Here is a 21,347-nt window from a genome sequence, read left to right on the forward strand (position 1 = left end):
GAAGAAAATCAAACGTGAGCAACTCACAAACAATTAAAATGAATATAGCTTAATACTCTTAGACTGTTTATGTAGATTATTTTACATATATCTCATATACTATATCTTATATATCATTATATACTATAAAAATGGCACTGGAGATGGCTCAATGACTTAAAGAAATATACTATTCTTGAGAAAGACCAAAGTTCAGTTTTCAGTACTCATATTGGGCAGCTCACATCTCCCATAATTCCAGCCTCAGGAATGCTCTCGCTCCCTCTTCTGGCCTCACTGGCACCTACACTAATGTTCACAACATGATGCACACACATTCAGACAACTACAAATAAATTATCAAAATGTATGTATCTTTGATGAGGGTTGGGACATATTCTGATCTGTGGGCACAGCAAGAGATCATCAGAAACCATTTTTAATACTATGCCAACTTGATAAAGGAAGAAGAAAAACACAGAAGTCATCTCAAAGTTGATTGGGATGCAATAGGAGAGTTGAGTTCATGAATTGGGGCATGAACAGGCTTCAAATACATTGTATGAAATTCTCAAAGAATTAAGAGGATATGTGTGTGTGTGTGTGTGTGTGTGTGTGTGTGTGTATCTGGAATTTTGTATTTTTAATTATTTGCAATGATTAACAGTGTATCATGACATCTGCCTATAAATTATGACAATAAAAGAGGAACTACAATGGATTCAAAGTAAGTTTACATATTTACCTCTTTTTCTTTCAGTAACAGTCTCACTAGCACTAAAGCTTCTGTCCATGTAGGACCCTGAGAACAGAAGATCATATTGCTTTTGAATATTTGATGTCACTCAGGAATGCAAGAGAAAATACAACATTATTTCAATTTGGATCATTTTTATTTTATTTTTATCTATGAGGCAGAGAAAAAGGTACATGGTGTATGGGCTATAAGTCTTTGCATCTTATGAATCTGAAGTTTTCTTTAAAGAAAATAATCTTAGGAATAAACCTTCTATTTTCACTCTTAAATGGAGTCTAAGTGATCAACTTCATTGTCTAAACATGATAGATGGCCTTGGTTAAAGTCAGTGAGTCACAAAAACTACAAAAAGGCATGAATGAGAGTAAGTGACTTAAAGTGTAGGAAATTGGGAGGTGGGAGGAAGTGTTAACACTAACAACCAGATAGTGTTAATTACATGCATAGAGTTGTCAAAGAACAAATTTAATCAAAACATAATAATGAACACACTTCTGTCCAACACAGACTGGTTCTCTAAATTGTACCGAAGCGGGTCAGATAAGACAAGGCACTCAAATATTGCGAATGGAGTAGAAGAGCAGGAAATGCCCCGACCATGTGACCCAAACAGGTATTATTTATTAAGTGAGATCAATAATATATGAACAGTGCCACAGAACCCTTCATTGCTAGGACTTTGTTTTATCTGATATTCCCACATCATTATTTAATGGATCCAACCTTATGATTTTTTTAGGCATTATTGAGGACTGTGTAGTGAATTAAATTATAGTGAATTAAATATGTTAATTTTCTTGATTACAGTCCAGTGTCAATCAAGAGCCAATAACACACTATAACCAAGGCTAAATTCCTGCTACAGATTTTTTAATTGCCTATTTGGTATTGTTTTCTACAAAGGTCATATTGTTAGGATGACATCCTAAATATCTGCTTATAGACTCATTTTTATAGGAAAAAGTAAGACCACAGTCAAAACTTTGTTGGTATGACTTCCCTGTGGCCACCCTTCTCTAGTCAAAAAATTTTTTCTACCTCATTTCCATGGACCTACTCTTTGCTTCAAGAAAAATTTTGTTTCAAGAAGTTTATAGGATCCATATTCCCTCACTAAACACAATATTATTCGGAATAATAACCTATTCAGGCTTTCATCTCAAAAGGTTGTTCTTAAATGTAACTAACATAGGCTTCCCACCTTCATCACATAACCAGGCTCATTTATAAATAAGACACTAACAATTATAGTTCTGGTCTTAATTTCAGCAGAAATCTCTGGTTTGCTTTTTCTATTATGGCATAACAAGAGATTGTTTATTGATTCATTTCCTTCAGCCAGCTGGCCTGCCGTAAGATATCAATACAAATGCAAAGATGACAGTGTCTCCTAAAATTTGGTGGTTAGAAAAAGTGTGACACCTACTTTTAAGTTGAGAAATGCTAATGTGGAGGTGTAGCAGAGAGAGAATATTCCTTATGAGTTAACTCATGAACAGACAGAGAAGACTTGTGCTAAATCCATGAGGCACGGGAAATATGGGCTTTAGAAAGAGGAGAGGGTGGTTGGGAGATTGAGCACCTTCATGGAGGCAATCGGAGGGGGAGGGGGATGAAATTGAGGGAAAGGAGATAACATCTGGAATGTAAATACAGAGAATGTCCAATAAAAAAAGAATGAATGAACTAAGTATCTCCTGTATCATGATAGTTCCATGTAAGAAAGGAAAAAGATCAAGATGAATTTACAGAAATCAGTTGGGGTAAAAATCACTAACGAACTATCTTTAGCCCAGATAAAACTTTTGGATTGTTTTGTAGAAGTAACATGATGCCAAATGAGACTTCTAACTATCTAAGACTAATTCTAATGTCTGCTCATGAATCTAAAGGAACAAAAGTAGAAACTAGTAAGCAGATGGGTAGTTCTAAAACTCCAACCTAAGCCCAGTACCAAAGCACTCACATTGAAATTCAACTTTAAAATCTTTAGCCAACATATTCCAAGCCCAAGCACCTGAGACCATGCACAGACTATGAATTATGGGAAATTATGGCAGTAAATTTCAAAACCTCCCATGAGACATTTAGTAACCTAACTTCAACTTTTAAATGATTCCTTTCCTATTGATAGAGTTTAGTAAGTGGTTAGTAAATGTAAAATTGGGATTTTTATGCTAGGTCTTATTAGGTAATACTCATGAAGGAAAAATCAATGATTTTATATGTTTAAAATTCAACAATTTAGGAGAATGCTTTATGAAAGACTGCAGATCCTACACAAGAATGTATACATTAACAGAGCAAATTTACTTACCCACCAGCAAAGCATGACCTACAATCTTATAGAATATATTACTGTCCACCTTCAGGCCCCAGGTTCTATGCATGCTAAGTCCTCTGCTGAAGGAGCCCCACACTGAACAGCTTTGGAGATAAGAACCTGAGTAAGAAAGAGCAATGTAAAAATTTCATTCACACCGTCCAGTCTCCTCTGATTCTGTTGACCACATTCAAACAGGGTACAAAATCACCAAAATATATTCTCCACACAAAAATGAAACTCAGTCATTTGTAAAAGGAAGGAGACTAATCAAGAAATTAGGCAACTAAAGCCACTAGATCATAAAGATTAAAATGAATGAAATTTAAGAGACAGATGCTAGGAAGTCTCTACCCATCTAAGAGAAAGTTCAGCCAAGCAATGAAGCCACATAGCTATCAAGAACTCTACCTAATCCATGTCCTTTGTATGGTAGAGCAGAAGACAAAGGCCTTATATGACTTAACCTGGATTTTTTAAAAACTGTACCTTTATACAAAGTTGTAGTTGTTATTTGTTATTTCTTGAGCTATAAATCAATTTTTATAACTTTCAGCTGCTCTAGTTTCCATTGCTGTGGTAAACACTATAGCCACAAGAAAATTGGGGATGGAAGGATTTATCCCATCTTACAGCTTAGAATCTAGCACTGAGAAATCCAAGGCAAAAAGCTGAAGCTGAGGCCACTGAGGGAAACTGTTCTACTTGCTTGCTCTCCCATTGGTTCATGCTCGGCTAGCTTTTTTCTATAACCCATGCCCACCTGTCCAGGCAGAGGACCACCCACAGTGGGATGGGTCATGATTGACAGAAATGCTATTCTGTGCTACACAAATGTAGCTGATTGTCAGTGTTTATTGATTGATGGGCCCAGGACTGTGTCATTATCTGGGATAGATACAGAGATGAGCTATTGAGACAGAGCAATTACTTTCTTAGACACTGGTTCATTTCAGCATCATTAAGGAATCTTCACCTTTATTGTCATGAATGGGTTCTCAGGATTATGTTGGGCTCTGACAATAATTTGAATTAGGAATATGAGGCCAGTGTAGACCCAGACTCTCATTGGCTGATGACCATGACTAATCCTGGTGGTCAATGTGACATGGTTGGGAAAAAAAAGAGCTGCAAATAAAGCACTGCCTTCATTAGGCCCTGTGGTTTTTTAGGTGATACTGTCTTAATGTTTCTGACTATTCTACAGTGAATGCCACCATTTCCTGAGGCAAAAGGTACATTTGTTGCTCACTCTTACATTTCTTCAGAAGACCATATGTGTGTGCTATATATATATGTACACATTTATATATATAACAGAACCTCATTTTTACATGTAATGTTGAAATTAAAACAAAAGTATGTTCTGTTGTATGCCAAGAAAATGGATCATTTCTATGAACTAAGTTCTGAACTGAGTTTACAATCTTGTGGTATTTTTCTTATTTTTAACCAAAGAAAATTTTAAAGTTATCATCCATAGCATAAGTTTCTTTTTAAAAAAATACACCTATTTTGCTATGGACAGTTGTTCCCCTTTTAAGTTTATACTAAAATACATGATTTTGACCATTTTAAAATAAACTGTTTTATAGTCTGTGTCAAGACAACACATGAAAATAAAAGAACTATATGATAGAATATGATAATATGGGATGGAAGATGACCAAAGTATATCATATTCATGAATGAGACTTCATAAAGAAACCATTATTTTGAACAATTAATAAATTTGAATAAAAATGAAAAGTAGTCTATGTCAGTCAAGACTTATTAATGAACTTTATAATCCTATTATGACTTTTATCATATGACAACTATCTAATTAGCATAGTGTCTTTCTAAGTATGATAAATCACTGGGTCTTGAACCGAATCTAATTAAAACAGAAAAACATAGTTAAAATTTTGGCTGATAGTTAACACCAAATGTGTTTCATAGCTAATGTAAAAAGTAACAAAAATAAATTATTTCTTTCTGAAATATCAGTTCAAGTTGTGCATAGGTTTTCTTCTCATTGAGTGTTAGAAATTTTAAGAGTTTTTCAAAAGCTAAAGAACAATAAAACACTCCTGAAATATTTTAAGTAGAAACCAAAAAAAATTTCCTATCTCATATATTTTATTTCTCTTCCTTTTAAACTTTTGAATAGTCAATACACTGTTGAATAGGTTTAAACCTTTATATCTATTTCTGAAAATAGCTATTCCAAAACTGTCCTGCTACTGGGCAAGAAGTGCCTTTTAGAATATGTTTCTAATTTGGGAATTTAAAAGAAATATAAAAAATACAGATCAGTATACTATCAATTTTACTCTAATAAATAATTCAGAACATGCATATTCAGTAGTATGTGGCCTTACATGCAGTAAACTGCACAGTATCTATATGCACAGCCCCTTTATCTATTGTTTAAAAATGACAAGAATTTAACATTAAAATCACAACATATCTGTTAACCTGCACATTTATAAAGCTAAAAGAGGACAACTACAGTAAAAATAAAATGAGTTCCTAAGGTTGTTTTTTTTTTCTTTTTCTTTTTCTTTTTCTTTTTTTTTTTTTTTTTTTTTTTTTTTTTTTTTTTTGAGTGCTTAGGTTATAATTCTGATTTTTAGAGTCGCATTTTAGGGACCATATTTTCTGAGTGTGGTGACCCAGGCTAAAAGCTCTAAGAACAACTCCCCTTGAATGCATTCTCTTGGGAACAAAATCACAGGAGTTTTTCTCGTAGCAGAATAGAGGACAGATGCTTTGTTTCATTAATATTTATATCTAGCATACTGAGTCTTCATTTAAAGGTAAGATCTAAGTACTGGATCTGTTTGACACTACTGTAAAATCTGTTTACATAAAACTTTATGTTGACTATAGAGAAAAATCTCTAGTTTCTGATAGAATTTTTTAAAAAGAAAACCAATTAACAAACCAATTAATAATCACTTTTATTCAGAAACACTGTCTACTGTGGGGTTTTGCCCAACTCTGAAACCCTATCAAAACATCTCCCCAACAGAGCACACCGTGTACCCGAATGGCTACTGAGACCTCATGTGCCCAAAGTGCTCTTGCAAGTGTAGCCCTGACATCAATAAGCTCCATGTGGAGTTTACTTGGTTACTAAAGGTTGAAAAGCATCTAACCTGTAGACATGTATCCATTTCTCAATTCCCCAGTCCCACATACCATGATCACCAGGTATCATCAACAAAGAAGAAGAAGAAAACTGGGTGAGGCCAGCACTGCCCCCGCTACCTCTCATAGCTCCCACCAGGGTGAGTGAGCTCTGATGCTTATGGAAGGCCTGTCCCAGGTCTCGGAACTGCACTCCCTTCAGCTTGACCAAGCTGGGCTCCTCTGGGAAGGACTGAATGATGACTCTGGCCCCCAGGTCCCTGGCTCCCAGCATCTTCTCGCTCTTAGAATACAAACAATGCTTCAGGTTACCTGAAACACATAATGATGTCCAGGGAGGAGAGAGACTTAAAGCACACTTCTAGACAAAGCTCTGTTTACAAGGTTCAAACTATATAAATGACAAACCATTTAACCATCTTGTTTCAGTGTTATGCATTTCTCATCAGATTGTTTAAACAGATCAAATTTCCAGGACACGATATTGTCCCCTGCTCTCTTATTTCCAGAAATACCCCTCCAACCCAAACCATCACCTTAACTATCAAAAGGGGGCAGATTATAACCCCCAAGCCCAAATAAACTGGTGAAGATTTCAGTACAAAAGATAACCTGTAGGAAAGATGTGGTAAAATGGCTCTTTCATATTAGATACTTGGGTGGAAACTTGTGAGCACTGGATGCTATCATAGCACCTTCTAGTTTAGAAGTGCCCCATGGTATTTCACCTTGACTATATAGTTGTGGGTTTGGGGATTTAGGAAAAGTGTCTCCAGGGGAATGGCAGAGGACTTCAGAGAAGTTACTAAGAATCTTCGCTACTCTTGCTCAGAAAAACTATCCCTAACGTATAATTGCTACACTGTAAAGAGAACAGTACTCCAGTTCTTTTCTGCTGTCATGTGAAACTTAATAATGGGAAAACAGTCCCAAACAGAGAAGTTGTCTTTAGAACTGAGTTAGTACCATTCCTATTATTTCTGAGCCCACACTCAGAAGAATCAAAGTTGATCTAATTAGGATATACTCTTTGTTCAAATTTGTTTTCTTTTGTTTGCTATGTTAAAAGCAATTTAAGGTAACAAAGGAATTATTTCATTTTACATTTCCTGGATACAGTCCTTCATTGAGGAAAGTCAAGGTAGGCACTTAAAAACAGACCCATACTCAGAAGAAGGCTCACCCTCAGACAGCCTTCTTAAACACCCCAGACTCATCTACCTAGAGATGGTAGTGCCCACAGTGGGCTAAGCTTTTCCACATGAATTTTCACTCAAGAAAGTCTCTCACAGACATGACCAACTATTGATCTAACATTGGCAGTTCTTCAAATGAGGCTACTTCTTCCCAGGAGAATGGGGGTTCTGTCACATTGACAACAAGAACCAGCAGTCTTACATGCCCATCCATGTTGATTCCTCAGATTAACTTCAACAGCACAGTAATGAACAAAAGAGGTAGTAATCGATTAAGTCAATGTGTCACTCTCTGCTGAATTACAAAGTAAGTCTAATCCTTCAAAGGAGTGACCTATAGGCAATAAATGAAGAGGTGCTGTGTATTTATGTGCTGTCGTGCAATTATAATTCCAACTTTGCAGAAACATGAAGGTAGATGTCAATCAACTCTAACCTACTTTCATCCAAACATTTTTATAGCAAATTACATATTTGTCAGTCAATGACCTTGACTGAAAACAATGAAGTCATGATCATTCTGTGCTACTAACAATGTCTTATGTCACAACATTGTGTATAAATAAGGGCACCTCAATGCACACATCTCTGAAATCTTTAACTCTAGCCTTAATATTTCTATTAGGATCCAGACAGTGCTGGATATAACCATATAATTGCTGGCCTGCCTTCTCAGTTTCAACATGTACAAAATTAAACTCCTCTTTGCCACCACCCTCCTACCCCAAAATTTTCCCCACTTCCCATCACAGTAAAAGCCCCATCATCCATCCAGAGCTCATGCCTGGAAGTCATCCTTGACACCCATACCATCCTGGTCCAAGTTGACAAATGATATCTTCCCAGCATGTGAAAGCCCTCATAATCTACAGCCTGGGAAACCAAAACATAACCTCCCAAACTAACCATCCCTGAAATAGATGTTTAATAGGCACATCAGTATGATTCAGTGCCTGCTATTCTACCAGAAGATGAATTGTCTCTTACACTCCTTTACCTAGAGTATGTGGTAGGTTGCTCAGAAAACAACCCTTCCCCCAAATCTAATCAATAAGAATGAACTGCCCAAGCTTAGGATTCTGGAATTTTGGGGGTTTAGGGAAATTTTAGGAGAAGCCTGGGATTAAAGAAATCATTAAAGCATGCCAACTCTCAAGGTTTAATTCATTAACATGAGCTTTCCCAGAACAAATAATTAAATTATTTCCTTTGCCTTTTGTCTGTTTCTTTTACTTCTTGAAAGTTGGGGAAAGGATGTAGTGACAAGCTGCCAAGAGGAGTCTAACAATTACAGAAAGATATGGAAACTCAGAACTTTCATTTAAAAGGGCCAAACACAGCCCTATAACATGTTGATAGGCAGGGAAAATGTGAATTCACTCTTTGAGTTTTGCATCAAACTGTATTTCTACCTTCAGCAACACTGGCCTCCTGGCATGAATTGAGGAATTTTACTCTCTCAAGAGTGAGATTTCCTTGGATGATAATGTTTCTGCTGAGAAGAGCCACTGTAGCCTTCAAAATATGATTCTCTCCAGCTACCCAGTTCTCTGTAAAGTTGTAGGAATGTCTGAAAAAATAAAAAAATAAAATGCACTTGAGAACAGCACTACACATCTCATTGGAAATAGTAGATAGATTCTTCTTTGGGTGTATCCGTGCTTTTAGGAACTCAAACAACCCACCCCCAAAGATCCATGTATATGCCTGCAAGACACACCATGCATAGCACTGGGGACTGCTCACTGACCATTTGCTAAGAAAGAAATCCTAAGTCCCACTAGAAAAAAAAAAAAAAACATTTAAGAAATCCTCATCTTCATAGCATTCGCTCTTACTCTTATTTTCTTTTCCAGAATAATGTCCAGCATCATTTAATGTTAATGGATCTCATCAAAAGATAAATGTCCAAGTCACTTAAAATGTCATCCTCCTCCACGAAAACCTTTCTAAGCTAAAATCTGAGTACCTCAGAGGGTTCTTGAGATGGAGGTCCATATTGTGGACAGCTTCTACAACAACAACCTCTTCTGTCGCTTCAGCACCTTCTACAGTCATCCCACTGATAATGACAGCTTCATCCCCAGGGTGCCAGTCCACGGCTTCCTCCAGAGCCAGCACTGTGTCTCCTGCACATGCAGCTGTTCGAAGACTGGTGACAGTAACTTCCGGAACTGAACCTAAGGCCACCAAGAAAAACTTGTTCAGATACTTTGTTAGCGATGATAAGATTTGATAAAACGTGCTTGTAAAATCAGCCAAGGACAGAGTAGTGAGGTAAAAAACATAGACACTGCCACTAGACAAAACTTACATGTGAACCAGTCTTGACATGGAGGAAATATGTATAGCTGGGCTTCAGTTTTTTGTTACATGGGTAAGTAGGTGAACTCCCAGCATAAGGCTTAGGGCAATTTCATGAGATGTTAGTTAATGAAGTATCCAGTTCATATCTTACTGCATAAAAAGCACTGCCTGCACATATGCTACATATGTGTGGGGAGGCCTAGGTCCAGCCCTTGTATGTGAAAGCCCCAAGGGTCCAGGTTAGTTGACTCTGTTGGTCTTCTTGTAGAGTTCCTATCACCTTCTGGGCCTGCAATCCTTCCTCTTATTCTTCCATAAGTGTCCCCAAGCTCCAACCACTGTTCAGCTGTAGGTGTCTGTTTATGTCTGAGTCAGCTACTAGGTGGAGCCTCTCAGAGGACAACATGCTCCTGTCTGCAAGCATAAGAGAGTATCATTAATAGTGTCAGGGACTGGTGCTTGCCCATTGGTTAGGTCTGTTATTGGTTGGCCTGTTATTGGTTGGCCATTCTCTCAGTCTATCCCCCATGCCTCATATAAGTCCCAAACAATTGGGAGCAGGGTCTATCCCAAAGGCTGTACTTGAGATATGTTCTTTTAGCTGCACTGCCTTGTCTGGCCTCAGTAGGAGAGGATGCACTTAGCCTTCCAGAGACTTGAAGTGCAGTGGTAGGGAAATACCTCAGGAGGGGGGACCAACTACTCAGAGGAGAAGGGGAGGGGATCTGGGGAAAATGTAGGAAGGGGAGAGCAGGAGGTTGGCAGTGAGTGGAATGCAAAATGAATAAGTAAAAAGGTAGATTAATTAAACTAAATTTTAAAAAAAAGAAAAAGATACTGGGTTATGTCACGTTTTATTTTTTCCTTCTCTGTATTACTTTGTGTTTGGAAAATGAGCTTTTAATTGCTCTTATTTCCAATATGAAAAGGTAGGTATTTTATCCCAATGTCCATCATCCACTGACAACATGAAAAGTTTAACCCCCACATACTGTAAACAGACTAAAAGATTCCTTTAGAATAGTTACCCTAGGACTTTGTGTGTTAATTGATAACTTAGAGCTAAAGCTGGGTACATCTGGGATGAGATTATCAAGCCATTGAAGAAGGGACACTTGTGACTCTTCTTAATTTAGTGGGCACACCCTTATCTCCCAACTCGAAGCACATATGCCCTTAACTATCAAAGATTTAAGGATGCCATTTGACTCACCATTTGCACTGGCATTTTCCATCAGAGGTCAAGGCAAATTTTTAAAGGCATTATCTGAAGCAGTAGTTCAGAAAACACATTGCTTACTCCCGACTCCTTCCCTTTCTCCTTAGCACATCTCCTTCCTCCTTTGCAATAGATCATAATTTACCTTTAGCCCACAGCAAGTTGCTGTCCTCCCCTGCTGCACTGAAGTAAAGTAATAATACTTGAATTCCTAACTGCAGGGGTGGCCCACAATAAATCATTTTCAAATTATTTTAAACTTTCCTCTTTATTTATTTGTCTGTGTGTACACAGACACTTGTACCAACCATGTTGTTCTAGGCTGAGAAAGGTCTTTGGGTTAATGATGTAATTTCTGAAGTTTACCAAGGCAATAATTTTATCTTAAGAAACATTTCCGGAGTTCAAAATTTCTAATTATAGGGCAGGTGGAAATTAAGACATAAATCATCCCCAAAGAAAATAATTTTAATTTTATTCCTTGTTTGTACATCTTAACCCTTGGGAATGATAAAATGAAATAAAGTTTATTTACTTGTATATACATATCTGTGAATTTCTCTAGCCTGTTCTTGATTAGCTACATAAAAACATCTATGCTGTAAAGTATTGATGACTGTGTATAAAACATAGAGTTGCCTGTATCTTAAAGATGACTGTTATCATGTATCACAAAGAATCAAAAGTGAAGATGAAAAGCATATTTGTCAGCTACTCATCTTTGTAAATAAAATCCAAGTCAAAATGAACAAAGAAACTCGGGGAATTTTAAAGTGCATATTTAACTATTAGCATAAGCTCGTGTCCTTTCAAATCTAAAGTATCTTTCAATGAAGCAAAAATCATTTCATAATGTATTCATTTTCTTTGCAAAAGTATTATTCTCTCTGTATATAACTAAGATATAGAACCTGGAGACACTCTGAGTTCTACCCTCCTACTTTAATCTGTAGGAGATATTGAACTTTTCATGAGCTACAATCACTCGGACTTAAGATGTCAAGAGAATTATAAGAATCAACTAAGCTAGACCTTCTGCAAATAGCTCTTATGCTAACTATATATTATCATATGCTTTTTAAAAAGAATGTTGGTGGATCACTTTAACCCAGTCATTTGTTGGCTCACCTGTAATTTCTCTTTTTAGACCCCAGTAAAAAAAGGCCCAAATTATTTGAACCTTCCAATTCTTTCCAAGTAGACCCTACTACTCTATAGTTTCTGATTGCATAAGAACGTTTCTATCCCAAGAAGCTCATCTCTTAGCCTGGGTCCATTTACTGTCATCATTCCTGCCTCCAGCCCTCTGTCATGTCCATACCCTGCAAGCTTCATAGCACTCTGCCTTCTAAAGTAGATCACTGCCTAAGTGTTCCATGGGACTTCAGAGAACATTTCAATTGCCTACTGTTCTTCACCTCTTCCAGCCTACTAGAGAGAGTGACATAGAACATTTGACTGGAGCAATCAGTGAGCATATCTGGGGGTTAAGTCTGTCCAAACACCTGAGCAGTGGGTGAGCCATTTATCTAAGTTGTTTTGTATGTGATAACAAGAGTGGAAAAAGAAGCAAATAAGGAAAGCAAGGGATATGGCGATGGCATAGGGTGTGTCATATCTTGCTCCTTTCCTACCTGAAGTACACATACCTAAGGATGAACACAACAAGGCTCTCAGCAGCATTTTATATCTGATGTTCTTCTTTCTGAGATTCTCCTAAGAGAGCATGCCACATTCTTTAGAGTGATTTTAGAGTGATTATTTTGGGCCATTAAAGCAAGCCTCCAGGATTGCCTGGAAAGTTAAAATCTGTGTTGTAATTTGTCATAGCACCCTACCTGTCTTCTATCTCACACTTGACTCCACTGTAACTTGGCCTCTAGTGCTACAATTACCTGTCTGCCTTACCTACTAAGCTTTCCAGCAATATCAATACCTATTTCGTTCACTACAACAACACCAAAGTCATTCACAGTGTCTGGTACATAATAGGTACTCAATATGCATATGTTTTATGTGGTATATTTTAAGACATGGGAGAGCAAGTACCTCAAACAGTGAATGTCTATTCAATTGGATTGGACTTGGTATCACAGATAGGAAATATCTAAGCTTAATTAAACATTAAATACCTTCATGTTTGACCAGCTGGGGAAATGTAAGCCTACACCCTTGGATACTTGCATTCAGTATTCTCAGGGTAGATAACATCAGCAAGGGTAGAAAGAAGATGGTATATATCCTACCTTCCTGAATGGGAAACAATGGCAAAGAAAGTCAAAGCAAATAGAACTGGCATGAAAGGTGTCTTGTGTTGAACCCAGTAGACAAATATGGCAGCCAACATGCAGTTCAGCATGAGTACACACATATAGCAGATGCAAGTATGTGGGAAAGCCTTATGTTCTAAGAGTTGAAGGGGTCAGGCAATACAATTTTAGTTATTACCTGAAATTGAAATATCTAAAAACTGAGCAGATTCAAAGAGGCCTGAGGAAGCTGATTCAGCTGGAAACCTATGGTTACTTCCATTCTTGTCAGAACTAAATTTTTGTAGTTATGCAACAGGTAAATTTGACCTCCCCATTTCATATAATGAATGCATGAATAAGGTAATTTTCATTTTACTGTTTTTGTGTATATTAACATGGATAGAAAACTAAAATTCTCCTAGGACATAATTTACATAGTAATGCGATATAAGCTCTGAATTCTGAACATGAGATGTCTAACCCAGAACCAAAGAATGTGAGAGGTAACACAGTTGTCAACCTCTTAACAGACCAATATACCAACTGTCTAAAATCAACTTCATTTCTCAAAACACCATGTACTTGTTTTTAATAGCTGAGTAGCACTCCATTGTGTATATGTACCACAATTTCTGTATACATTCCTCTGTTAAAGGATGTCTGGGTTCTTTCCAGCTTCTGGCTATGATATAAGGCTGCTATGAACATTGATGAGCATTTCTAGGAAAATTAATGAAACTTGAAGTTATCATCCTGAGTGAGGTAACCCAGTCACAAAAGAGTACTCATGGTATGCATTCACTATAAGCAGATACTAGACTCCCTCCCCCCCCCAAAAAAAATAAGCTCAGAATACCCAAGGAACCATCCACAGAACTCATGAAGTTCAAAAAGAAGGAAGACCAGAATGTGGATGCCTCAGTTCTTCTTAGAGGAGAGAACAAACGGGAGGAAATACAAGGTCAAATAGAGGATCAGAGATTGAGGAAAAGATCTACAGATACTGCCTCACCTGGAGAACCACCTCATATGCAGCCACCAAACACAAGCACTATTGCTGATGCCAAGAAGAGTTTACTGGCAGGAACCACATATGGATAACTCCACAGAAGCTCTCCCAGAATCACATAGATACTGATGAGGATGCTTGCAGCTAAACATCAGACTGAACTCGGAGATCCCAATGAAAGAGATGAAGAAAGGACTGAAAGAGCTAAAAGGTTTGCAAACTCATGGGAAGAACAATATCATCAACCAGCCAAGGCACTGAGGTGGAGAGGGTAATTGGGAGATGTAGCACCTTCATGGAAGCAAGTTGAGGGGGAGGAGGAAAGGAAGTGGGGGGAGAAGGGTATGACATTTGTAATGTAAATACAGAGAATATCCAGTAAATTTGAAAAAAAAAAAACACCATGCACATTACTTTGTGTAATGGTACCTGTATAAAAGTTGTTTGTGCAGGGTATCTGGTGACTGGCACTTCACATATCAATTGTGCACTGTTTTCTTCACTACGCTCTTTGTTTCTCTCCTTTTATTTTTATTAGATATATTTTATTTACATTTCAAATGTTATCTCCTTTCCCCGGGATATACACTCAAACTAATTGAAGAGAAAGCGGAGAAGAACCTTGATCACTAAACTCTTAAAACCCACATTGGGAAACTCCTGAAATGTACCACAAATCAACAATTTATATAAAAATACAGCTTAGGAAAATTTGTGATATTTATAAGTATGCTTAAATGACAAAGCCTGTAATTCCATACAATGTTTAGCCACATTGGACTTTCAACATTGACCTGTTAAGCAACCAACAATTCATGTATTCCCACTAATGGCCTCTCATAATTGTACTTCCTACCAATTACTGTCCAAATAGTTCACTGTCATTCTTCTGTAATTATGCAGCCCCAAATGGGCATGGGAAGAAAGAAAATAATCTTCGTGGGCTGACACACTTAAAACTCACTAATTGTCCTCCGTTTTATAGGATGTAAACCTTTATTCCAAGTGAAAAACTCACAATGCGTTTCAAAAAAAGAGATAGAGAACATGTATAGAAAGAAGAAGGAAGGAAGGGAGGGAGAGAGAGGGGAAAGAGATAATGGAAGGAGGAAGGAGGAATGGAAGGAGAAAAGGAAGAAGGGAGGAAGGAAAGAGGAAATGAAGATAGGCAAACTAGGTAATAGATGATAGATAGGTAGATGATAGATAGATAGATAGATAGATAGATAGATAGATGAATAAATAGATACATAGATGATAGATAGATAAATAATCACTTGGCAGAATAATATTCCCATCAGAATAGAAAGACAAAAAGGATCAACTAGAAATGCTGTTCTCAATTATACATAAGCTGTTTTCCCTAATTTCCATATACATCTTCCCTATAAAGTAGCAATGCTTCCTTTTTTCCTTTCTTGGTCTGTCACTGAGAAGATAAACAGAGAGTGAACAGTTTCATTTCCCTACTACTAAGTACAGTTATAAGAAATACACAGATAAATATCAATTAGAGTTATGCAAAGCACACAATCTTGTTAACATATGAATACAAAAGAAGCAAGAAAGACATGTAGTAATAGGTCATAAAAAGTTGTGTTATTTCATTACCTTTTTCAACCCTGTATTTGTACTCTGATCCTGTACATATCTTTCCTTTAAATTTTTGTATTTTCACTAGAAAAAAATTTATTAGAGTATGACTTTGGCTTGGGCACTAAATAGAAATAAACACCACCCTAATTTTTTTCTTCTCCTGTGATTTGCGACCTCATCAATTCAAACAGATAATTGATCTTTTTGATCAAAGAATATGCTTTCTCCTGCAAATTCACATGAGTGTGTTCAGATTGGGTTGCCTGCAGACCACCTTCTCGTTCAGATCTTGTTTTCCATTTCTAACACTACATTAACCTGTGAATACCCCTTTCCTGAATGCTCTTCTCCTAGCACAGCCTGATGAGAGATACTCTGTCCTGTTCCTTATTCTTTGGCATTTTAATAAGTTTCTTGTATCTGATTGGATCTACTGACCATCTTCAGAACAGTTCTAAGTTGAGGATTTAAAACTACCAGAATGGAAAGAACCGAGAGTTAGAAGAACTATGCTGGGTAGAGTCCAGGCAGAATTTGGAAGTCCTATAAATGCTGCTTTCTGATGGGACATAATCTATTATATAAACTGGGAAGAGGAGGAGGAGGAGAAAGAAGAGAGGAGGAAAAAGAGAAAAAAGGAGGAGGAGAAGGAGAAGGAAGATGGAGAGGAGGAAGAGGAAGATAAAGAGAAGGAAGAAGAAGGAGGAGGAGGAGGAGGAGGAGGAGGAGAAGGAGAAGAAGAAAGGGAAGAAGTAGAAAGTTTTCTAATTTTTTCAATTATGTTTTCTTTACTGCTTCTACATAAAAGAACCGTTTTGTTTGTAGGACCAAACATGAAGAAAAGGGTTTTGGGGAAAAAAAGGTGAATTCTGGTTGGTTTCTGTTAAAATTTCTAAAAGATAGCTGAGTTGATTCATAGTCCAAAGAAGAAGGCTCCTTGTCAAAATGAAGAGATATGGCATGAGAACAAAAGATCATAAGTGTGATCCAACAAGCCAAAATGTCATTTGACATATATCAGGTCACATCTGCCATATAGGACATCAAAGTCAAACTTGCAATCTGTCTTCTATAACATTAAATGTTATAATCACCCTTAAAGTTGCCTAAAGCACTGGCCATAATACCCACCTGTCATGGAAGAACTCTGAGGCTTGCAGTTCGTAGGTACCTAAAAGACTATTATTCCTCAGACATCAAGCTCAACTAGTGAAAGACATATATCAAGAATACATCATGGGTAGGGCCTCCAAGGTGCCTATACTGCTTTATGGTATAACAAGCAATGCTAATGCTGGATCTTGTGCAAGGGGACGTGTCTAAAGCTACTACAGACCACACACACACACACACACACACACACACACACACACACACACACACACCAGTACTATCACTGCTATAAAAGCAAAAGCTAACAGACACTGATGCCCCACCTGGGGATCCATCCCATATACAGTCACCAAACCCAGACAATACTGTGAATGCCAAGAAATGCATGTTGATATTGTTGTTCTTCCTATGGAACCACCCATGTGGGTGGGAGGGTGAAGGATCACCCTCATAGAAGCAGGGAGAGAGGGCATGGGAGGGATAGAGGGTTTTCTGAAGGGAAACAGGAAACGGGATAACATTTGAAATGTAAATAAGTAAAATATCCAATTTAAAAAAAAAAAAAAAAGGTGACTCTGCATTTGAGCACTCCCATTACCTTAACCAACTCAAGTCCCTTTTGATATTTAAAATTGTAAAAGCATAACAACATTAACCAGTCAGTAAACTAAAAGCAAACTCTCCTGGAGAATGTTGATGGCAGGCTTGGGCAGCTTCTAAGTCAGACAGTGCATGAAAGCTAGAGTAGACCTTAAGGACTTTATCATGGGAACGGTATGAAACTATGAAGAGTTGCAAAGATCAACATGATGAAGAACAAACTGTATTTTAAGCAGATCCTCTCGGCTTGTCACTATTTCCTTTTCAAATTACAAGGACACATGCTACATACTCTGAATTGAATATTTGTAATATCTATGTATTAAGGAAACTTGTGACTTTAATGATATAAATTGCCAAGAACTAATAGGGAGGGTGTACGGCAATGAAAAGAAGCCGATTTAAACTCAGAGTCACCTGTGTTTTAACATGGAGTTTGAATAAATAATCTTTGGAGACTGTTTTAAAAAAAAAAAAGATTGCCTTGGCTCCAGGGTACAGAATGAACTACAGAGGTTATAAGAATAGCAACTAAAAGATACATTAGCATGAAAATAAACTACAGTGACAATAATTGAAGTGGACAGAATACAAATTCACAAGTTGTTCAACAATAAACAAGACTTAGTGCTGACAAAATGGTAAAGAAACAGGTATTAATAATGGCAGCCAGAATTCTGACTGACAGAAAATATTAGCAACACTGTATCCATCTCAGATTAATAATGAGGCAATTTCACCAAATCAAATTGTAGCTACATGACATGAATAAGAATATAAACATGTGTTGAACAGTTGGTTGCTTGATTCCTGGTGACTTCAGATACATTTTATATGTCTTATTGGCCTTCTCATGTAAACGCCTTTGGAGAAAGATTTCAGCATCAGTTCTACACATAGAAGCTGCAGCACTCAGGCAGTGACTTTTTTGAGATACATCCTCTTGTTATTGATAGAATTGGAATTTGAACCCATTAAATCATGTAGAGTTCAAACTAGATCACTGAAGATATCTAAATACTCGGTGGCTACTCAAAGCCGAGTTCATGGGGGGCAGGGTGAGAAGCATTCTGCCACATATTAGGGGAAGAATCTTACTGTCCTCCTGTTCACTTATCTATAATACTGCAGAAAGCCAGTTGTGAAAAGTGGAGTATCTGCTGGTGACTATAATGTTAAACTCTATGTTTTAACTTGCTTGAACTACAGAGTAGCCAAACATTGACCAAATTTTATTCTAGGTATATCAAGGAAGGTATTTTTAGGGTAGGTTAAAACTGAAACTGGGCAACTCAATATAATGAATTATCTTGACTTCAGATTCAGGATGATGTCTCAGCATTTGGCTCTTCTGGGCTGACATCTTTACAACTGTAACATATACCATAAGTTCTCCCGATTCTCATGCCCTTGAACTCAAATTAGGAATTACACACATTGCTTCTTCTTGTTCTCTAGCTTGGTGATGGCTACCCATGGAACTTCTCAATCTCTGTAATGAAATGACTCGGTTTACAAGAAAATTGATTAACACAGTGAATTATTATAATCCATGACTGATATTGTTAAAAGAATAAATTTAAAAATCCATGGAAAGCTCCAGTGCTGTTTTTATTACTTTAGTATATCAATAGATAAATTGTCAGAATGTTGTAGTCTACAAACTTTGAGATGAGATGGAGACAGAGATATAGATAGATAGATAGATAGATAGATAGATAGATAGATAGATAGATAAACAGATAGACAGATAGAACCTAAGAACTGACTCCCAATTTGCCTTCTCTGGAGACTTAATAGCATCCTGTGTTACTGATATTTTTAACATAACAATAGCTCTGCTTGTAGTATAACATAAGGATAGCTTTGTCATGAACTGAGAGGTAGTCATGCCAATTCCCCCTTCCCCACCACTCAATTACACAAGAGTGTAGTATTTCTGTAGACTAGAAAATTCTTGGCACAGTCTCAAGTAAAGGAAGATTCATGAGCTCTAAAGTATTTTGTGTCTAAACTTGCACTCTTATAGGAATATAGAGGGAGCTAGCACATTGCTTCCTTCTGAAACAGAAAGACACCCTGAACAGCTTTCTCTTTATTCCAAGGGTGATCTTCCTCTATTCCTTCCTTGGTTGGACTGGCCTGTAAGCTATTAATTTTCCAGCTCAGCATAAAACCTTAAAAGTAAGGAAGAAAAGAAGCTCCTTGTGTCCCCTTCACAGCGTAGACACAAGCAATTAAGATCTTGGCACCTCATCACTTCATGATAATTCTCTTCATGGATTAGGACCAAATCTTTTTTAAAATTAGTTTGCATTTTGTTTTAGTTTTAATAATTGCTTTGATGCAGTTTACTTGGCTTGTCCCCCTTTACCATAGGATTCAGATAATATTTAAAACTCAAAAATGAATTATGGTAAGAACAGAGTAGTTAGTAAACAATGTTTGCATAGTAAGAGTAAGTTCAGTTAAATCAGTATGCTGATATACAATAAACTTTTATGTTATTAAATGCTTTATTGAAGAAGGAATTTCCATGAATTTTGATCAATATAACTACCTAAACAAGACCTACAGTATGGAACAACACCTGGAAGAAGAAAATCTCATGGGTCCCTAACCCTAAACAAAGAACTACTGACAACTCAAATACTAAGAGCAGGAGAAATAGTCTTGCAGAGAAGAGCACACCAACTGGGTAAAACAATACCAGGTGGTCAGCCCTGAAAACATAGGAACTGAGTTGGTTGCACTTCTGTATTTAGATCTCTGTACTTACAACAATTTAAAAAAAAAAAGAGGCCATAAATTTTAGAAAGAATAAGGAGGGAGTATAGAAGAGAAGGATCCAAGGAAAGAAAAGGACAAAATAATATAATTACATCTTAATTTGAAATGTATATAATTTAATCAAATCTTAATGCTCAGGGCTGAGTGGTGCTTTGTTGGCATTTACCTCACATGTAAATATTTACACAAAAGAGTGGCAAGTCAGGTCAAGACTCCTGTATTCTGAAACCTTCTCCCTGAAATTATTTTAAAATCAACCTTTTCCTTTTACTGCCACTTGAAAACCAAAACCAAATCTTTTAAACATTACAGTACATGTTTTAATTCTAAATTACCTTTTCTTTGAGTTGAGGGTTTTAGGTTTCCCTAGTGATTCTGCTATTTTTCTCCTAGCTACATTAAACATGTTTTGAGTATATTAATATAATCTAGCTAAATCTTTTTGACAATTCAAAATTAGCAAAAAGAAAATAAAAATAAAAAAGAATTTCAATTTTTAAAAAGTGATCGAATTCCAATTTTAAAAAGTGATCAAGTTATTTTATGTTTTACACCTGCACATCGTCTTCAATAGTAGAAGACACCACTTACTTTGAAAAAATCCTTCTTCAATCTCAGGCCATGTAGTTCAGGAAGACTCTACATCACATTGCTCCAGCAAGGATCCAGCAGGGAAATAAGAGTAACCCCCTACTTCGTCACAGACAATAATCCAAGCAGTCCATGATTCAAATGCAGCCAAAGTCACTTCAAATCCTATTCAAGCTTCCCATCAAACTACTTACAAAACAATACTTATCAAAGTCCATTTTGTGTGGTGGTCATATTCTAGGCAATAGGGAGTTATCATAAACAGAAACAATAGCAGAAATGATGAAAGACACCGCTCCCCTTGGTCTACATATATTACTGACAGAGGCAATGGAATAAATAAAACTATGAATAACAACCCCTGTGTGATATATTGGGCAAGGTTTGGGGCTAAGGGCGGGCAACCAATTGATATGCAATGAACAAAGATAAGCCAGAGTAGTTAGTAAACAATGATTGTGTAGTAAGAGTAAATTCAGT

The 21,347-nt window shown here is 36.9% G+C and overlaps 1 protein-coding gene across 1 annotated transcript in view; it reads right to left on the minus strand.

Annotated features, from left to right (window-relative positions):
- Nucleotides 1–21,347, minus strand: part of PKHD1 (PKHD1 ciliary IPT domain containing fibrocystin/polyductin) — a gene marked incomplete at both ends in the record, with an annotated part of 432,805 nt that overhangs the window by 244,511 nt on the left and 166,947 nt on the right. Inside the window, 5 exons of the mRNA XM_080917462.1 lie at nt 725–781; nt 3,054–3,179; nt 6,315–6,506; nt 8,803–8,960; nt 9,360–9,570. Of these exons, the coding sequence (XP_080773588.1) occupies nt 725–781; nt 3,054–3,179; nt 6,315–6,506; nt 8,803–8,960; nt 9,360–9,570 (744 nt within the window). The remainder of the gene's footprint in view (nt 1–724; nt 782–3,053; nt 3,180–6,314; nt 6,507–8,802; nt 8,961–9,359; nt 9,571–21,347) is intronic.

Source organism: Micromys minutus (assembly GCF_963924665.1).
Source record: "Micromys minutus genome assembly, chromosome: 5".
NCBI lineage: Eukaryota > Metazoa > Chordata > Mammalia > Rodentia > Muridae > Micromys > Micromys minutus.